Source organism: Carcharhinus amblyrhynchos, chromosome 14 (assembly GCF_965287045.1).
Source record: "Carcharhinus amblyrhynchos chromosome 14, sCarAmb.v2.hapA, whole genome shotgun sequence".
NCBI lineage: Eukaryota > Metazoa > Chordata > Chondrichthyes > Carcharhiniformes > Carcharhinidae > Carcharhinus > Carcharhinus amblyrhynchos.
The window spans coordinates 73,701,743-73,718,871 of record NC_137337.1 but is presented as its reverse complement, the minus strand read 5'-3'; the positions used below and the strand labels follow the sequence as shown (position 1 = coordinate 73,718,871).

General features: G+C 47.2%; 1 protein-coding gene across 6 annotated transcripts in view; it reads right to left on the bottom strand.

Annotated features, from left to right (window-relative positions):
* Window positions 1–17,129, bottom strand: part of LOC145352783 (alpha-(1,6)-fucosyltransferase) — a 565,169-nt gene that overhangs the window by 129,306 nt on the left and 418,734 nt on the right. For all 6 annotated transcript variants that reach the window (XM_080203100.1, XM_080203101.1, XM_080203102.1 and 3 more), the window contains one exon: window positions 15,783–16,242. In XM_080203100.1, coding sequence (XP_080059226.1) covers window positions 15,783–15,985 — 203 coding nt within the window. In that variant the 5' untranslated portion in view covers window positions 15,986–16,242. The remainder of the gene's footprint in view (window positions 1–15,782; window positions 16,243–17,129) is intronic.

The window sequence follows — 17,129 nt, the reverse complement described above, 5'->3', positions numbered from 1 at the left end:
ATCCCAAGGATTACCACAAAAAGGGCAAACTGGTTTGAAAACTTAACTGAAATGCGTAACTTAAAACCCGTGATTATAATTTCATCCAAGCCTTCTCACTAAAATCACATTAAATCTGACCTGAGCTAAAAATAATTGCAATCCTGTCGCCAATCGAATCATTATTTGTAAAATTAAGGAACTGTGGATTTCACTGCAAATTAATTAAAGGAGTCATACACGCAAGTATCAGAGGTACAACAATCGCCAGCTTTTTTCCTCAAATAGAAACAGTAAACATAAAAAGCACAGATTTAACTCAAATAATATGAATATAACAGTTAAGGAGATCATTAGGGTGCAACTAATGTTAGATACGTTTTTGAACAGTGAAGGAATTAAGGGTTATGGTGAGTGGGCGGGTAAGTGGAGCTGAGTCCATGAAAAGATCAGCCATGATCTTAGTGAATGGCGGAGCGGGCTCGAGGAGCCAGATGGCCTACTCCTGCTCCTAGATCTTATGTTCTTAACGGTGGCACCGTGGTTAGCACCGCTGCCTCACACTGCCAGGGACCCGGGTTCCATTGCAGCCTCGGGTCACTGTTTCTGTTGAGTTTGCACATTCTCCTCGTGTCTGTGTGGGTTTCCTCCGGTTTCCTCTCTCAGTCCAAAGATGTGCAGGTTAGGATGATTGGCCATGCTAAATTGGCCCAAATGTCAAGGGGGATAAGCAGGGTAAATAAGGGGGTTACGGGAATAGGGCCTAAGTGGGATTGTTATTGGTGCAGACTCGATGGGCTGAATTCCCTCCTCCTGCACTGTAGAGATTCTATGATTGAATCCCTACAGTACAGAATTTGATGTATTATTATCACATGATACAGTGAAAAGTATTGTTTCTTGTGTGCTATACAAAAAAGCATACCGCTCATAGAATATGTAGGGGAGTAAGAAAGGATAGGGTGCAGAATATACATTGCAGTTACAGGTAGGGTGTTGTGAAAGCTCAGTTCAATACAATAAGGAGGTAATTTCGCCCATTAATCCCACCCAGGCCCTAGCCCCATAACATCACATATTTGGCCTGCTAATCCCCCTGACACTAAGGGGCAATTTAGCATGGCCAATCCACCTAATCCGCGCATTTTTGGACTGTGGGAGGAAACCGAAGCACGTGGAGGAAACCCATGCAGGCACAGGGAGAATGTACAAACCTGATAAAGTCACCCAAGGCCAGCATTGAACCTGGGTCCCCAGCGCTGTGAGGCTGCAGTGCTAACCACTGTGCCACCCTTAGAGTCTATAAATCGGACACAAAGTGAAGAACCCCCCGCAGGTCCTTCTGGCAATTGGCAGTATGGTCTGAAGATGAATTTTACAGTAAGAACTCTTTCGATGGCCTGCAGCACATTGAAATAGGTCAACGCAGGACAGAGTCATTCATTAGTGACAACAATGCCAGTGAGGGTAACTAATTAGCATGGTTGCAACCCCTTTTCCTGGAGCCAATCGTTGTGTCAAGACATTGTCAGTGAACCACTTGGAGGTCACTCCGTCTGCATTTAATGAGCCTTTTTAAAGTCCTTTCCGTAGATCTTCAAATAGTTTTGTATCTAAAGTGAGGGCTCCTCTTAGTGGGAAGTGACTTAATCCCAGTTATCTGGTATTTCAATACTTGAAGCAATAAATTTTACTTTGCGTTATCTGTGATCCTCAATTTAAACTATTGGATTTCCTCCAAAACCAAAAAGCTTTGAATTGTCAGACGTAAATGGTGATATCTTAGCTTCTATATCATCATGGACTGAATCCAAAGACAGACACAGTTTTGTGCAATGGGTGTGTATTATAGCTTCCCATGTTACTGTATTATCAAATATATAGAAAAACATAGGATCAGGAGTCATACAATCCCGACAGTGCAGAAGGAGGCCATTCAGCCCATCAAGCCTGCGTCGATCTCAATCCCACCCAGTCCCTTTAACCCCACTTGGTTACCCTGCTAATCCCCCTGACACTATGGGCAATTTAGCATGGCCAATCCACCTAACCTGCACATCTTTGGACTGTGGGAGGAAACCGGAGCACCCGGAGGAAACCCACGCAGACACGAGGTGAATGGACAAACGCCGCACACAGTGCCCAAGCCGGGAGTCAAACCCGGGTCCCTGGCGCTGAGAGGCAGCGGTGCTAACCACTGTGCCACCCCAGCCGACCACTGATCCCTCCAGCCTGATCCACCATTCAATACGATCAACCTGATCTGATACCTAACTCCATCTACCTGCCCAAGTCCGGTATCCCTCAGTAGACTTGGTTATAAATTTATCAATCTTTAATTCATCCCTCAATCAAAATTCCAGGCTATTACAACTGGAGTTTGCGGTTTATTAGTTTTTAAAGTTATTTTATTAGTGCCATGACACAGTATGGATGGCATGGTAGCAGGATGGTTAGCACTGCTGCCTCACAGCGCCAGGGACGTGGGTTTGATTCTGGCTTGGGTCACTGTCTGTGTGGAGTCTGCACATTCTCCCCATGTCTGCGTGGGTTTCCTCTGGGTGCTCCTGTTTCCTCCCACAGTCTGAAAGACGCGCTGGTTCGGTGCATTGAGCTGAACAGGTGCCAGAGTGTGGAGACTAGGGGAATTTCACAGTAACTTCATTGCATCGTTAATGTAAGCCTTACTTGAGGCTAATAAATAAACTTTAACTTCCAGAATCTTTGCTTCGAAAACTGAATTTGCCTGACATCCTCTGCGCGGCTGTATTTCCAATCTGAACAGCTTCTTTTTTTTTGGCTTACACTACCCACTGCAATGAAGTTACTGTGAAAATCCCCTAGTTGCCACACTCCGGCGCCTGTTCGGGTACACTGAGGGAGAATTTAGCCTGGCCAATGCCGCCGGCCAGAACACCTTTCGGACTGTGGGAAGAAACCGGAGCAGCCAGGGGAAACCCACGCAGACATGGGGAGAATGTGCAGACTCCGCACAAACAGTGACCCAAGCCAGGAATCGAACCCGGGTCCCTGACACAGTGAGGCAGCAGCGCTAACCACTGCACCTCCGTGCTGAGCACTTATTTGCCCAACTATTTAAATACTTTCAAGTTCCTCGTTGGTTACTCGGTGCTCCCGGGTTGAGGGCACATCCTTTCCCCGAGTCAGTTGCAGGGACAATCTCGAATCGGATTCGGAGCATTCCGACTGTAAACGCATTACCGGGACGCTAATCCTCTTGCTGAAACAAGAGGGATGTCATTAGGCAGACCTAATTACTCAGTGTTTGCAGAAAAAGAGGTCACCCAAGTATCTTCGATCTCAAAGTAATGAGAAGCCTGACTTAATGAAGGGCAGGCAGACAATCATTTTCAATAATTAAGTGCTGGGCTAAGAGCAGGAAGTAATGAGATGGAAATAGCAACAGCCCTTTGGTGGCTCAGTCCCCTCCTCTCAGACAAGATCAGCTGCCAATCGCTCTGCAATCCCACCCAAGTTTGCTTGCTTCTCAAAGAGAGAAGAGACAGTTTTCTGCTTCCGATCTAAAACAGGTGGGAATTTGACACGATGGCTGGAATTTCGTGCAAAGGTCTGTTGACCTTGGGCGGGATTTTCCAGTACTGGTGTGAACGCAGCTGGAAAATCCCACCCATTTGCCAGAATTCTGCCCCTTCTGCCCACCACGGGAATTGGAGCGGGCAAAGGGAGAATCACAGAATAGGGTGGGATTTTGCAGCTTTGGGATGAGCGAAGCCGTAAAATCCCGCCCATTGAGTGGGATTTTCCAGCCACGCTCAACTAGAGACCAGAAAATCCCACCAGAGGTCCATGGACTTTCCCATTGCCCGTCTGTGGCAGGCGGGGCAGTAAAATTTCGGTGAGTGGGTGGGATTTTCCAGCTGTTCTTGCCCCGATACTGGAAAATCCCATCCAAGGTCAACGGATCTTTGCATGGTTCACGTCCCTGCCGCGCTGATCCCCCTGGGAGGCAGGATGGGAAAATTGGGTGGGATTTTCCTCTCCCTCTGCGATGATTTTCACTGCAGTGAGGTATCACTCGCTGGAGCTGGGTTCTTATGGTCCGGTCATTATCAATAGGGTTTCTCACTGAATGCATCCTTCACCGCAAGCAAGCCAGTGATAGGTGTGTGCCGCAGGTGAGACTATAAGATCCCAGCGGTGTAAACGGCAGCAAGATTTCGGCGAACGTGAGCCTCAGGTTTTGTGGGGTCAGGCAACATTTGTAATTCCCCATCGGGCTCCGAATGCTGCTACGTTTCACCGGCAGTGAGGAAAACTGAAATTCTCCATATGGGCTGGAGAGCAGGTGGGATCTCGGGGGTGGGGAGACAGGAGGGGTCAATGAGAGAGTCAATCCTAAAGAACCTAAAGTAGTTCCACAAGGAATTACAAAGGATTGTGAATGTAGCCCAGTCCATCACACAAACCAGCCTCCCATCCTTTGACTCTGCCTACACTTCCCACTGCCTCAGCAAAGCAAAGCACCCCACACATTCCCTCTTCCACCTTCTTCCATCAGGAAAAAGATACAAAAGTCTGAGGTCACGTACCAACCGACTCAAGAACAGCTTCTTCCCTGCTGCCGTCAGACTTTTGAATGGACCTACCTCGCATTGATTTTTCTCTCCACCCTAACTATGACTGTAACACTACATTCTGCACTCTCTCCTTTCCTTCTCTATGTACGGTATGCTTTGTCTGTATAGCGCGCAAGAAACAAGATTTTTCACTATATGTTAATACAGGTGACAATAATAAATCAAATCAAATCAACCGTCAACAGCAGAGTGTGCCTTGACGTTACACAAGGGTTTGTGGTTACTTTCTAAGCAGCTACCGGAGCCCCCACTCAGGAACGGTGGTCAGGACACCACGGGTGTGGAGGAATGGGAAGTATACAGATTGGTGTCGGACCCTGGGTTGCAAGCTCACCTTACATTGAGGGCTGGCAGCTTTGACGCCCTATTACCAGCCCATTTGAAAACTGTATGAAGCAGGCCCTGGGTGGCTGTGGGATCCTTTGTACAGTTTGCTTCAGTTAAAAGACTTCACTTTAAGATATTTCTGCCTATGTAACTAACGATGCTAAGCTTCAAAGCTAACTTGGCCACATTTTACAACTCAGCTGGGAATTCTGGGATGAGCTTAGAAATTGACTGCATTCCAAGCAAAACAAAGCTTAGCTAAAGTTTATTTATTAGTGTCATAAGTAGCATTACATTAACACTGCAATGAAGTTACTGTGAAAATCCCCTAGTCGCCACACACTGGTGCCTGTTTGGGTACACTGAGGGAGAACTTAGCATGCCTTTGCATCTAACCAGCACATCTTTCGGACTGTGGGTATCACCTAAGAGCATAAGAAATAGGAGGAGTAGGCTACCTAGCCCCTCGAGCCTGTCCCGTCATTCAATAAGATCATGGCTGATCTGAAGTGGATCAGTTCCACTTTCCTGGTTTCTCCCCATAACCCTTAATTCCCTTGTCTATCAGAAATCTATCTACCTGTGACTTAAATATATTTAGCGAGGTAGCCTCCACCACTTCAACGGGCAGAGAATTCCAGAGACTCACCACCCTTTGAGTGAAGAAGTTCCTCCTCAACTCCATTCTAAACTGCTCCCCCCTCCCTCCTTATTTTGAGGCTGTGCCCTCTAGTTCTGCTTTCCTTCCTAACTGGGAAGAATCTCTCTACCTCTACCCTATCCATCCCCTTCATTACCTCTCTCTCTCTCTCAAGTAATCCTTTTTTGCTTTCTATAACGTGTTAATTTTAAATGATGCTCAATAAAGAAAGTTCACCTTCGGACCAGTGCTGCCTACACCTATTTTAAGAAACGAACCGACCTTACAGGGTCACAATCTCGTTTATCCCAGATTTCCAGCTACCAGCTGTCCATAAAGCATTGGACTAACTGCTGCAAATTGTTCCATTGTATTTTAAAGATTTGGAGAGTACAATGAGGTTGATAGGATAGGAATGACTGAAGCTACAAAGTGCTCAATGGGCCAAAATTAGGCCGGACAGCGTATAAATTGCTGGGAGCCAGAGGACAAGTAGTCTTTCTCATCATTTGCAGGATATGAATGTCAATGGCTCTTTGATTGTCTCTGCCTTTGAGACGGTGATGGTGTGGATTGGAGGGGAGCTTGCAAGAGATGGGTGTTCCCAGCCATCTTCTTCCCTTGTCTTTCTGTAAGATAGAGGTCACGGGTTTGGAAGGTTCAATTGGTGTATTATGACCCTTTAATAACTTGGCCTTCCTTGTCCATTCTACAATGGGGCATAAAATAACAAGACCTGAAACTCAGGGCAGGTATCACCTCTAAAAAAAAATCAACTACAAAATTCATGTACAAACACTCGCTCTGACATAGAATTGCACATTAGAGTTACTTAGGTGCTCTCAAAATTTCAACACTGTATTGCTAGTTCCAGGATAAGGTACAATTTCGATAGAATGGGATGCACACACTGGAAACACAGTGGTTAGCACTGCTGCCTTACAGTGCCAGGGATCCAGGTTTGATGCCCAGCTTGGGTCACTGTCTGTGTGGAGTCTGCACGTTCTCCACATGTCTGTGTGGGTTTCCTCCAGGTGCTCTGGTTTCCTCCCACCATCCAAAAAAATGTGCGGGTTAGGTGAATTGGCCATGCTAAATTGACCCCTAGTGTCAGGGGGACTAGCTCGGGTATATGCATGGGGTTATGAGGATAGGGCCCGAGTGGGATTGTTTTTGCTGCAGACTCAATGGGCCAAATGGCCTCCCTATGCACTGTTGAGATTCAACAAGAATGGGAGGGCGCGCGCACTGGAAGGACAGGGGGGCACTCGCACGCACTGTAAGAATGGGGGGCGCACTTTGGAAGGGTGGCCTCAGGAACTCAAGATGTCCAGACATTGGGTGCGCTGGGTAAAGTGGGGAAGAATCAAAGTTCTCTTCTAGAACCAAGACTGGGATAATACTTTTCACTTTCTTTCTTTTTCCCGCAGCTTACTCTCTGACTCTGGTATACATCACGCCACACAATACATCACTATAAATAAACAACACTTATCCAAAGAGCAAGGATTTAGAGCACAGGTACCAAACTCAAAGGGAGCAATGAGGTAAAGAAAAGATTTAACAAGAGCCAGAATTCTCCAGTTGTTCACGCTCCAAAGCTGCTGCCAGCGAGGATGGAGAATTTGGCGCTCAGTCCAAATCTCCGTTCACTGCAGCGAGACTGGAGAATCCTGCCGGTGGGATTGGCCGGAGAATTCCGGCCAGTGTCTTTCACATTCCCCGGGTGGTTTATCCAATGCGTTTTGAGTGCTGTTGCCATTCTCGTGTTGTAGGTTTGACATTTATTCCTCAATGAACACCCACAACCAAGTCAGTATCAAACACACGGATTGCTCATCAACCCATTACACACAGGCAATAAACTGGGTTCCGCGTATGGCCAGATGCTTCATTTTTTCCATTTCAACATAAGGTGCCAACGCACGCCTTGTTCACCTTAGTCTCACTGATAGACTGAAATATTGCCACTGGGATGTCTTAAAAGCAGGTCCAGCATTCATGGCGACACAAGGTGGCACAGTGATTAGTGCTGCTGCCTCAGGGACCCGCCTTCAATATCGACCTCAGGTGTCTGTCTGTGTGCGTGTGGAGTTTGTATGTTCTCTGCATGGGTTCCCGCTGGGTGCTCCAGTTTCATCCAAAGACAGGCGGCACAGTAGCACAGTCATTAGCACTGCTGCTTCACAGCTCCAGGGGCCTGGGTTCGATTCCCAGCTCGGGTCACTGTCTGTGTGGAGTTTGCACATTCTCCTCGTGTCTACGTGGGTTTCCTCTGCGTACTTCGGTTTCCTTCCACAGTCCAAAGGTGTGCGGGTTGGGTTGATTGGCCATGCCAAAAATTACCCCTTATTGTCATGAGATGCGTAGGTTAGAGGGATTAGCGGGTAAATATGTAGGGATATGGGGGTAGGGCCTGGGTGGGATTGTGATTGGTGCAGACTCGGTGGGCCCAATGGCCTCTTTCTGCACTGTAGGGTTTCTATGGTTCTCTGTGCAGGTTACATTGATTGGCTGTGCTAAATTGCCCTTAGTGTCAGGGAGACTAGCTAGGGTAAGTGCTTGGGGTTATGGGGATAGGGCCTGGGTGGGATTGTGGTCGGCACAGCCTCGATGGGCTGAATGGTCTCCTGTAGAGATTCTCTGATTCATTTTAGAGGAAGAGGGGCTGGACTCTGCAGCTTGATTCACTGAGGTTGAGCAGTAAGTTGGTATCAGGGGAACAACATTATGGGCTGTTGGGCGGGAATACTTTCTTTGCACTTGGCTTGGCAGCACGGTGGCACAGTGGTTAACACTGCTGCCTCACAACGCCAAAGACCCAGGTACGATTCCCGGCTCGGGTCACTGTCTGTATGGAGTCTGCATGTTCTCCCCATGTCAGCGTGGGTTTCCTCCAGGTACCGCAGTTTCCTCCCACAGCCTGAAAAATGTATTTATTTATTTATTTACATTTATTTGAGGCATTTCATTTCAACTGTGTTCTGCTCCAAGTTCCCCCACCCCTCACACCTTCGCAGAGCCTCCTGCTTAAGAAGTGTTGTACATCGTCTCAAAAGAAGCAAGTGGTTTAATCATAATGTGATGGGTCTAAGTGTGACTGACACCAAAATGCAAACGCAGCACTTCAACTCAGCACATTCATTAAATTGCAGCAGTTCCAAAATGGCAACTAATCAACAAACAACTTGATTTTATTCTCAATTACATTGTAATTAGCTTCACCTGACTAGCACCATGCCGTGCCTCAACAGAGGAGAGTTATTCTTCTGGGCGAAAGCGACCAGGCTGAACGGGCACCGAATTTTTATTTCGACACGTCCTGACATGGCCAAGGGATCGATGTTTGCCATGAATATAAATTAAATTGTCCGTCATCCTTCTGTTAAACGCTACATTCGGGTTTCTTTCACAGACGGCTTTGCAGTTCGGAGTTCTGCAAATATCCAGATATTCCCAATATGATGATTATTCCTACTTATTTATCTAGGAGTTATTGATCAAGAATAAACTCTGGTTCCATGGAGGACTCAAGTGCAATCTGACTTGATCAGAGGACTGAGAGACCCAGGAGCAGAAGGAGACCATTAAGCCCATCGGGTCTGCCCCGCCATTCAACGAGATCATGACTGATCTGATACAATAATCATCGACTCCACTTTCCCGCCTTATCCCCATAACCCTCGATTCCCTGACTGATTAAAAATCTGCCTCTCTCGGCCTTGAACATATTTAATGAACCAGCCTCTATGTCCCTCTGCGGTAAAGAATTCCACAGATTCACTGCCCTCCGTGACAAGAAGTTCCTCCTCATTTCTATCTTCCTCCCCTTGCTGTCCGTTACTCTGATTAGACTCTCGGATCCTAGACTCTCCTAGAAGGGGACACCTCTCAGCATCGACCCTGTCACACCCCTTGAGATTCCGATATGTCTACGTGGGAGAGTATGAGCAGTTCCTGTATCCGACTGCAATAATGGGCTTTGTGGAATTCACTACCACAGAAAGCAACTGGGACCAAAACGTTGTCTGATTTCAACAAGAAATTAGAGATAGCTCTTGGGGCTAAAGGGATTGAGTAATATGGGGGTATGGGGAGGGGGTAATCAGAATATTGAATTCAATGATCAGCCATGATCGAAACGAGTGGTGGAGCAGGCTCGGAGGGCCGAATGGCCTTACTCCTGCTTCTATTCGAGTACAAACTTTCATCCCATTGATCTCGGTAAGGTGAGGACCTGATCCACAGGTTAAAAGTCAGCATCCAACTCATCCTGACCGGAGTTGACTAACTCCTGCCTGACTCTTCCGGTCAACTCCGCTTCGGAAAAAGGAGCCAAAAATCCCCCGAGGCAATTGAACCACATGTGACTGTCCAACAAAGAACTCCCTTGAGGAACTGGCTGGTTGCAATGAGTGCCCTCGGCCTACGATGTATTTTGTCAACCGCAGGGTGCACCAGCGTGCCCAGCTGACCCCTGGTGCTTCTGAAGGGCAGGGACAAATTCAATTAGTGTGGGGTGTGCAGTCACCAACCTAAAGTTAGCAGAAAATTGAATGAGGCCTTTACGAGGCTCAGAGAAATAACTGACACCAATGCAATGGGTCAAAGATCAAAAGTGCCCTTTGAACATGAGGAGCAGCGGTTGCCAACCAACCAAGACGCCAATTCAGAACTAATCATATGTGGGCTCTATTCATCCAACTGCTTAATTTCATTTTGAGTGACAGCAAACTTTAGTCAGGCTTGATTTCACACATATTGTTTGATGCAAATTACATGGAAGTGTTTTTACAAAGAGAAAGCCACCAAAAAAAGGCTTCTGTTTTGAAAGAATGCTTCAATTAAAAATCAGTAGGAAGTCGCACATCACCAGGTTAAAATCCAACAGGTTTATTTGGAACCACGAGCTTTCGGAGCGCTGTCCCTTCATTGGGTGAGTGACGAGTCTCACCCGAACAGCACTCCGAAAACTCGTGATACCAAACAAACCTGTTGGACTTTAACCTGGTGTTGTGAAATTACTTACAGCGCCCACCCCAGTCCAACCCGGATATCTCCGCATCAATTAAAAATGATGAAAGGGATCAAACTGACAATGTAAAGACCACTGAAGTACAATTCTGCTTGATATAGTTTGGGGGTGGAGGGTGGGGAGGGACCCAAACTGCAATTCTCTAAGAAAATAAGTAGGCAGGGTTTTCTGGTTGGTCAGGACCCACCGAAAGTGACCCCCCCCAAAGATGTACCGCAGTGGCGGGTGTGAAAAATGGCGAGCTGTCCCCACATCAGAGGGAGATGGGAGGGGAATCCTGCCAGTAAAATCAATAAGCAGCCGGCATCATTAAGGACCCCATGCACCCCGGACATTCTCTCTTCCGCCTTCTTCCATCGGGAAAAAAGGATACAAAAGTCTGATGTCATGTACCAAGCGACTCAAGGACAGCTTCTTCCCTGCTGCCATCAGACTGTTTCCAGTGACCTACCTCGCACTAAGCTGATCTTTCTCTATACCCCAGCCATGACGGTAACACTACATTCTGCACACGCTCTCCTTTCCTTCTCTATGAACGGTATGCTTGTAATAATACAAGAAACAATACTTTTCACTGTATAATAATACCTGTGGCAATAATAAATGAAATCAGATCAAATCAAGGTGGGGGGGAACTAGCAGGGTAAATACACGAGGTTGCAGGGAAAGGGCCTGGGTGGGATTGTTGTTGGTACGTGCTTGATGGGCTGAAAGGCCTCCTTCCGCCCTGTAGGGTTTCTATGATTCTAACTTCCATCATGAACAGTTGCGGTCAATGTGGCGTTAGTCAGGAGGCAGATGGGTTTTAACACAGCTCTGTTCAGAATGGTGCGGGGCATTCCGTACTTCTGCAGCTGCACTCATCCCAAAAAGTGAAGAGTATTCCAGCAAACCACTGACTTGTGCCTTACACTCTTTCCAGTTCAATGTGCCCACCGCTCCCACTGTGGGGGTGTCCTGGGATCAGAGTCTGAGGATACAGGGTAGACAGAGATGAAGAGAAATGTCTTCACGCAGAGAGTGGTCAGCCTGTGGAATTCACGACCACAGGAAGTACTGAGGGTAAAATACTGAATGTTTTCAAGAAGCAGTTAGATGTTCTCATGAGGCGAAAGGGATCAGGTTATTGAGTGATCAACCATGATCATAATGAATGGCACAGCAGGCTCGACGGGCTGAATGGTCTCCTCCTCCTCTTGTCTTCTATGTTTCAATGTTAATCCCTCTTGATTTACACCAATTCTTATCTGCATTTGTTTCCTCCGTTAGCTCTAATAATAGTTCTGGTAACCGACAGGTTAATAATACTGTCTGCATGGGCAGCACAATGGCACAGTGGTTAGCGTTGCTGCCTCATAGTACCAGGGACCCGGGTTTGATTCCCAGATTGGGCCACTGTCTGTGTGGAGTTTGCACATTCTGTGTCTGCGTGGAGTTTGCACATTCTCCCCATGTCTGTGTGGGTTTCCTTCGGGTGCTCCGGTTTCCTCCCACAGTCCAACGTTAGGTTGATTGACCATGCTAAGTTACCCCTTAGTGTCAGGGGAACTAGCTATGTGAGGATATGGGGAGAGGGGTTAGTTGAGATTGTGGTCGGTGCAGACTCGATGGGCCGAATGGCCTCCTTCTGCACTGTAGGGATTCTGTGACTATAATATAGCAACATGAAAGAGGAGTAACAGGCTAAACAACGGTACTCAAGAAATGTTACAAGCTCACTTTCAGAAGGAACTAAGATAGCCTTCATTGAAATAAAACCAATGATAAACTGTGCGAGCTTTGCAACATTTTTTTACTATGAGGTACTATGATAGCTTAGTGGTATTAGGCTATTAATCCAGAAACTCAGCTAATATTCTGAGGACCCGGGTTCGAATCCCACCACAGCAGATGGTAGAATTTGAATTCAACAAAAAACATCTGGAATTAAGAATCTACCAATGACAATGAAATGATTGTCATAAAAACCCATCTGGTTCACTAGTGTCTTTTAGGGAAGGAAATCTGCTGTCCTTACCCAGTCTGACCTACATGTGACTCCAGAGCCACTGCAATGTGGTTGACACTCAACTGCCCTCCAAGGGCAACTAAGGATGGGCAATAAATGTTGGCCAGCCAGCGATGCCCATGTCCCACGCATGAATAAAATAGTTAGATCTGATAGCTTTCAGCACTGCGTACATACAACTATTTCTGATCAATTTGACGACAAGGAACGGTGATTTCCGAGCTGCCACTGGGTTACTTAGAAACACAATGCAGCATTATGTGAACTCTCCAGCCACACACGTGCCAAAATTGGAAATTCCTGCCTGAGGTCAGTGGACCATCAAATATTTTGTCGCGCTTGCTACAACTCCCGCAGGATGGGAAACCTCCATGTTGCCAGATTGAAGTCCAACAGAGAAGTGAGTTCAAAACCTGCTAACGCCCCTGGTGCCATGTGACTAATCACATGGAGATGTTTCACTGTACAGTACGCAACAAGCCAACACGGTTGGAGAGACGCGGACTGCCCACATTCTCTTGTAAGACCATAAGACATAGGAGCAGAATAAGGCCACTCGGCCCAGCGAGTCTGCTCTGCCATTCAATCATGGCTGATATTTTTCTCATCCCCATTCTCCTGCCTTTCCCCCATAACCCCCTTATGTATTACAGAAGGACGTCAAGCTCAGTTATTCAAAGACATCAGTCAATAGAATTTAGGAATTTTCACTGGACTTCACATTTCTCAAGTTGACACCATACCGACCACACACAATTCAATTGAATCGAAGCAGTTTTATTAACTGCAAATCACCCGTCAACACCCAGAGAGCCCTCAGAACGGATGCAAAAGCGTTTGGTGCGTAGGTTACAATATTGATTTGGTGAAATAATAGTCCTGCTGGATTGGTGTGCAAGCAATATCAATTATCTCATACCAATTTGCATTTGCTTCATACAGACGCTGTTTTGCAAACTCCACACCAATACCCGTCCGTTTGCTCCTGGTTACCAGAGAAAATTAATCGCTTCTGGTTCAAGTCAATGTTAATTTATAGACCTTGACCTGTTTCCCAAAGAATTAGCAGTGTATGGAAGGGCAGATGTGAAAAGCCATGTTGTGCATTATCACGTGATCCACATCTACATTACAAGTCAAGAATTCACAGTGAGTGTCACTACGCTATGGTCAAGCCTTTCCAGAATCACAGAATACTACAGTGCAGAACAGGCCCTTCGGCCCATTGAGTCTGAACCAATGCACAAAAGGCCCTGATCTGCCCACCTAATCCCACCTGCCAGCACTTGGCCCATTTCCTTGAATGTTATGGCGTGCCAAGTATTCATCCAGGGACTCTTTAAAGGATGCGAGGCATCCCACCCTCCCAGGCAGTGCATTCCAGACCCTCACCACCCTCTGGGTAAAAAAGTTTCCCCTCAAATCCCCCCCCAAACCTCCCACTGCTCACTTGTAACTCGTGCCCCCTCACGACTGATCCTTCATTAAGGGGAAGGGCTGCTCCCTATCCACGCCCCTCAATCTCGAACACCTCAATCAGGTCACCCCCTCAGTCTACTCCGCTCTTGAGAAAACCTATCCAATCTCTCTTCGTAACATAAGCGTTCCACCCCAGGGCAGCATCCTGGTAAACCTCCCCCGCACCCCCTCACATGCAACCTGCTCTCACGCCGTAAGCGTTCCACTTTGGTGAGCCAGTGTCGGGAAGGCAGTGGAGACTGGAAATCTTACAACCTTTAAGAAGCATTTGGACGAGCACTTTGAAATATCGTAACACTCAAGGATATGGGACAAGGGTTAGAAAATGGGAGTAGTGCGACTTTAGTAGTAGTTAGTGTTGGTAGAGATTCGATGGGGCGAAGGGGCTTTTTTGCACTGCATGACTCTGTTGATTCTCTGCTGAACCACATACTTGTCAAGTGCTCAGTCTCACTGCCCATCATTCTAGGTTCTAGTAACTTCCCCGTAACTAATGCACAACTAACAAGTCTACAATTATTTGGTTTCTTCCTTAACAGGGTACATCTAAAAGGACAAGGGTGATGGATACTTGGGAACACAAACCATCTGGAGGTCCCTCTCCACGTCACTCACCATCCTGACCCTTCACTGTCGCTGGGTCAAAATCCTGGAACTCTCTCTCTAACAGCATGGTGGATGTACCTGCACCTCAGGGACTGAGGGTCCAGGAAGGTAGTTCACCAGCCCCTTCCCAAGAGTAATAACGGATGGGCAATAAATGGTGGTCTTGCCAGTGGCACCCATATCTCAAAAAACAAATTAAAAAAACATTGTAATCACTCTTGGGTGGCTCAGTGGTCAGCACTGCTGCCTCACAGCGCCAGGGGCCTGGGTTCGATTCCCAGCTTGGGTCACTGTCTGTGTGGAGTTTGCATGTTCTTCCTATGTCTGTGTGGGTTTCTTCTGGGTGCTCCGGTTTCCTCCTACAGTCCAAAAAATATGTGGGTTAGGTGGATTGGCCATGCTAAATTGCCCCTTAGTGTCAGGGTGACTAGCTTGGGTAAATATGAGGGGTTATGGGGATAAGGTGTGGGTAGGATTGCGCTCGGTGCAGACTTGATGGGCTGAATGGCCTCCTTCTATACTGTAAGGGTTCTATGATTTCCTTCAAAATAGCTCAGTCAGTCCACAAAATCTGATAGTTTGAATAACCGCAACTTGCTGAGGTTTATCCTAAAATTATATTTCTTCGATGTATTCCAGGTTCCATTTTCATAGAATCCTTAGTGCAGAAGGAGGCCATTCAGCCCATCGAGTCTGTTCTGACCACAATCCCACCCAGGCCCTATCCCCATAACCCTATGTATTTACCCGGCTAATCTCCTGACACTAGGGTCAATTTAGCATGGCCAATCCACCTAACCCACACAGACATGGGGAGAATGTGCCAACTCCACACAGACAGTGACCCAAGGCCAGGAATCGAACCCGGGCCCCTGGCGCTGTGAGGTAGCAGTGCTAACCACTGTGCCACCCTTTTAAAGAGATAGATGGTATGTCCCGATGTTAAATGGGTATTTCAACAATGTCCCTCACCTCATCGACATGGCGAAGGGATTTGGGAAATGATAGCTGACAAAATGGCGCCTGCCATTGTTGGAGGCAATGCCACCAACTGGTGCACTCTGACCCCTCCCCAGCCTCTGTGCCTACCTCAGCGACTCTGCCATCCTCCGCAGATCTTCATTCTGCTGTTTCAAGCGCTCGAGTTTCGCGAGGATCTTGGACAGTTCTCTGCTGGAGCGATCCGGCTGCTCGCTGTCCCTGACTAAATGGCCGCCGATGTAGAACAGCAAGGTCCCCCAGGCAAGAAGGATCAACATAATCCAACGCCAGGATCCGGTCCATGGCCGCATCTTGAGCTGGTCAAGCCCCACAGTAGCTGCTCACAGGTCAGAAACGCGACGGCATGGCTTCCCAGCTCCTCGCGGAGATGAACGAGACTCGGGCCTGTCTCGCCCTCAGTGCATCGTGCCGGGGCGGGGTGGGCGGGGGTGGGGTCCCACACGGAATCTTCCGCAGCCTCCTTCCTCTCTCCCCCAAAAGCGAACCGGCTCCTCCGTTTGACAACCAGAAAATTCACTTCTTATTAAAAGCCTCTCATCGCGACACTCTGCGGAAAGAGAAGAAAAAGAGCACATAATTGGATTAATTATATGACTTACAAATAACGGGCCATGTGTGAGAGCAATTACACTGAAAGCCGAGATAGTGTGGTACGGGGGAGTGCCAGATCACACTGCCTGCCCTCGGAGCTCCAAAAGGGCACGTCACTTCAGTTCGTCTGGCTAATCCACACAATATATTAAAAAAAAAATCATTACAGATAAACAGAGAAAAATCACACTCGCTCGCACTCGATTTTGGAAGGCATTACGTTGGCAGAGCCATCCAAGGCTGCTGCACCGAGATAGAACTCATGGCATCTTAACTCGCAGTGCCGAGAATTATTCAAAGGCCAACTCACAAATGGGGGACGTGAGTTAACCTACAACCGAGTCGGAAAATATATTCAGTGTGCTTCACAAGGGTACATTATACCACGAATGCATTGTTCACTGCTGGAAAAACGCATCTGGTTCACTAATGTCCTTTAGGGAAGGAAATCTGTCATCCTTATCTGGTCTGGCCTACATGTGACTCCAGAGCCACAGCGATGTGGTTGACTCTCAACTGCCCATGACATGGCCTAGCAAGACATTCAGTTCAAGGCAACTAGGGATGGGCAATAAATGATGGCCCAGCTAGTAATGCCAATGTCTCATTAATGAATTTAATAAAACGATTCACAAGGCCAAGAGTCTCCGATAAAAGCAAATTACTGCGGATGCTGGAATCGGAAACCAAAAGAGAAATGCTGGAAAATCTCAGCAGGTCTGGCAATATCTGTAAGGAGAGGAAAGAGCTGACGTTTCAAGTCCAGATGACCTTTTGTTAAAGCTAAGAGGCAAAGAAAGTGAGGGATATTTGTACTGCAGGGGGAGGGAATGAAAGATAAGT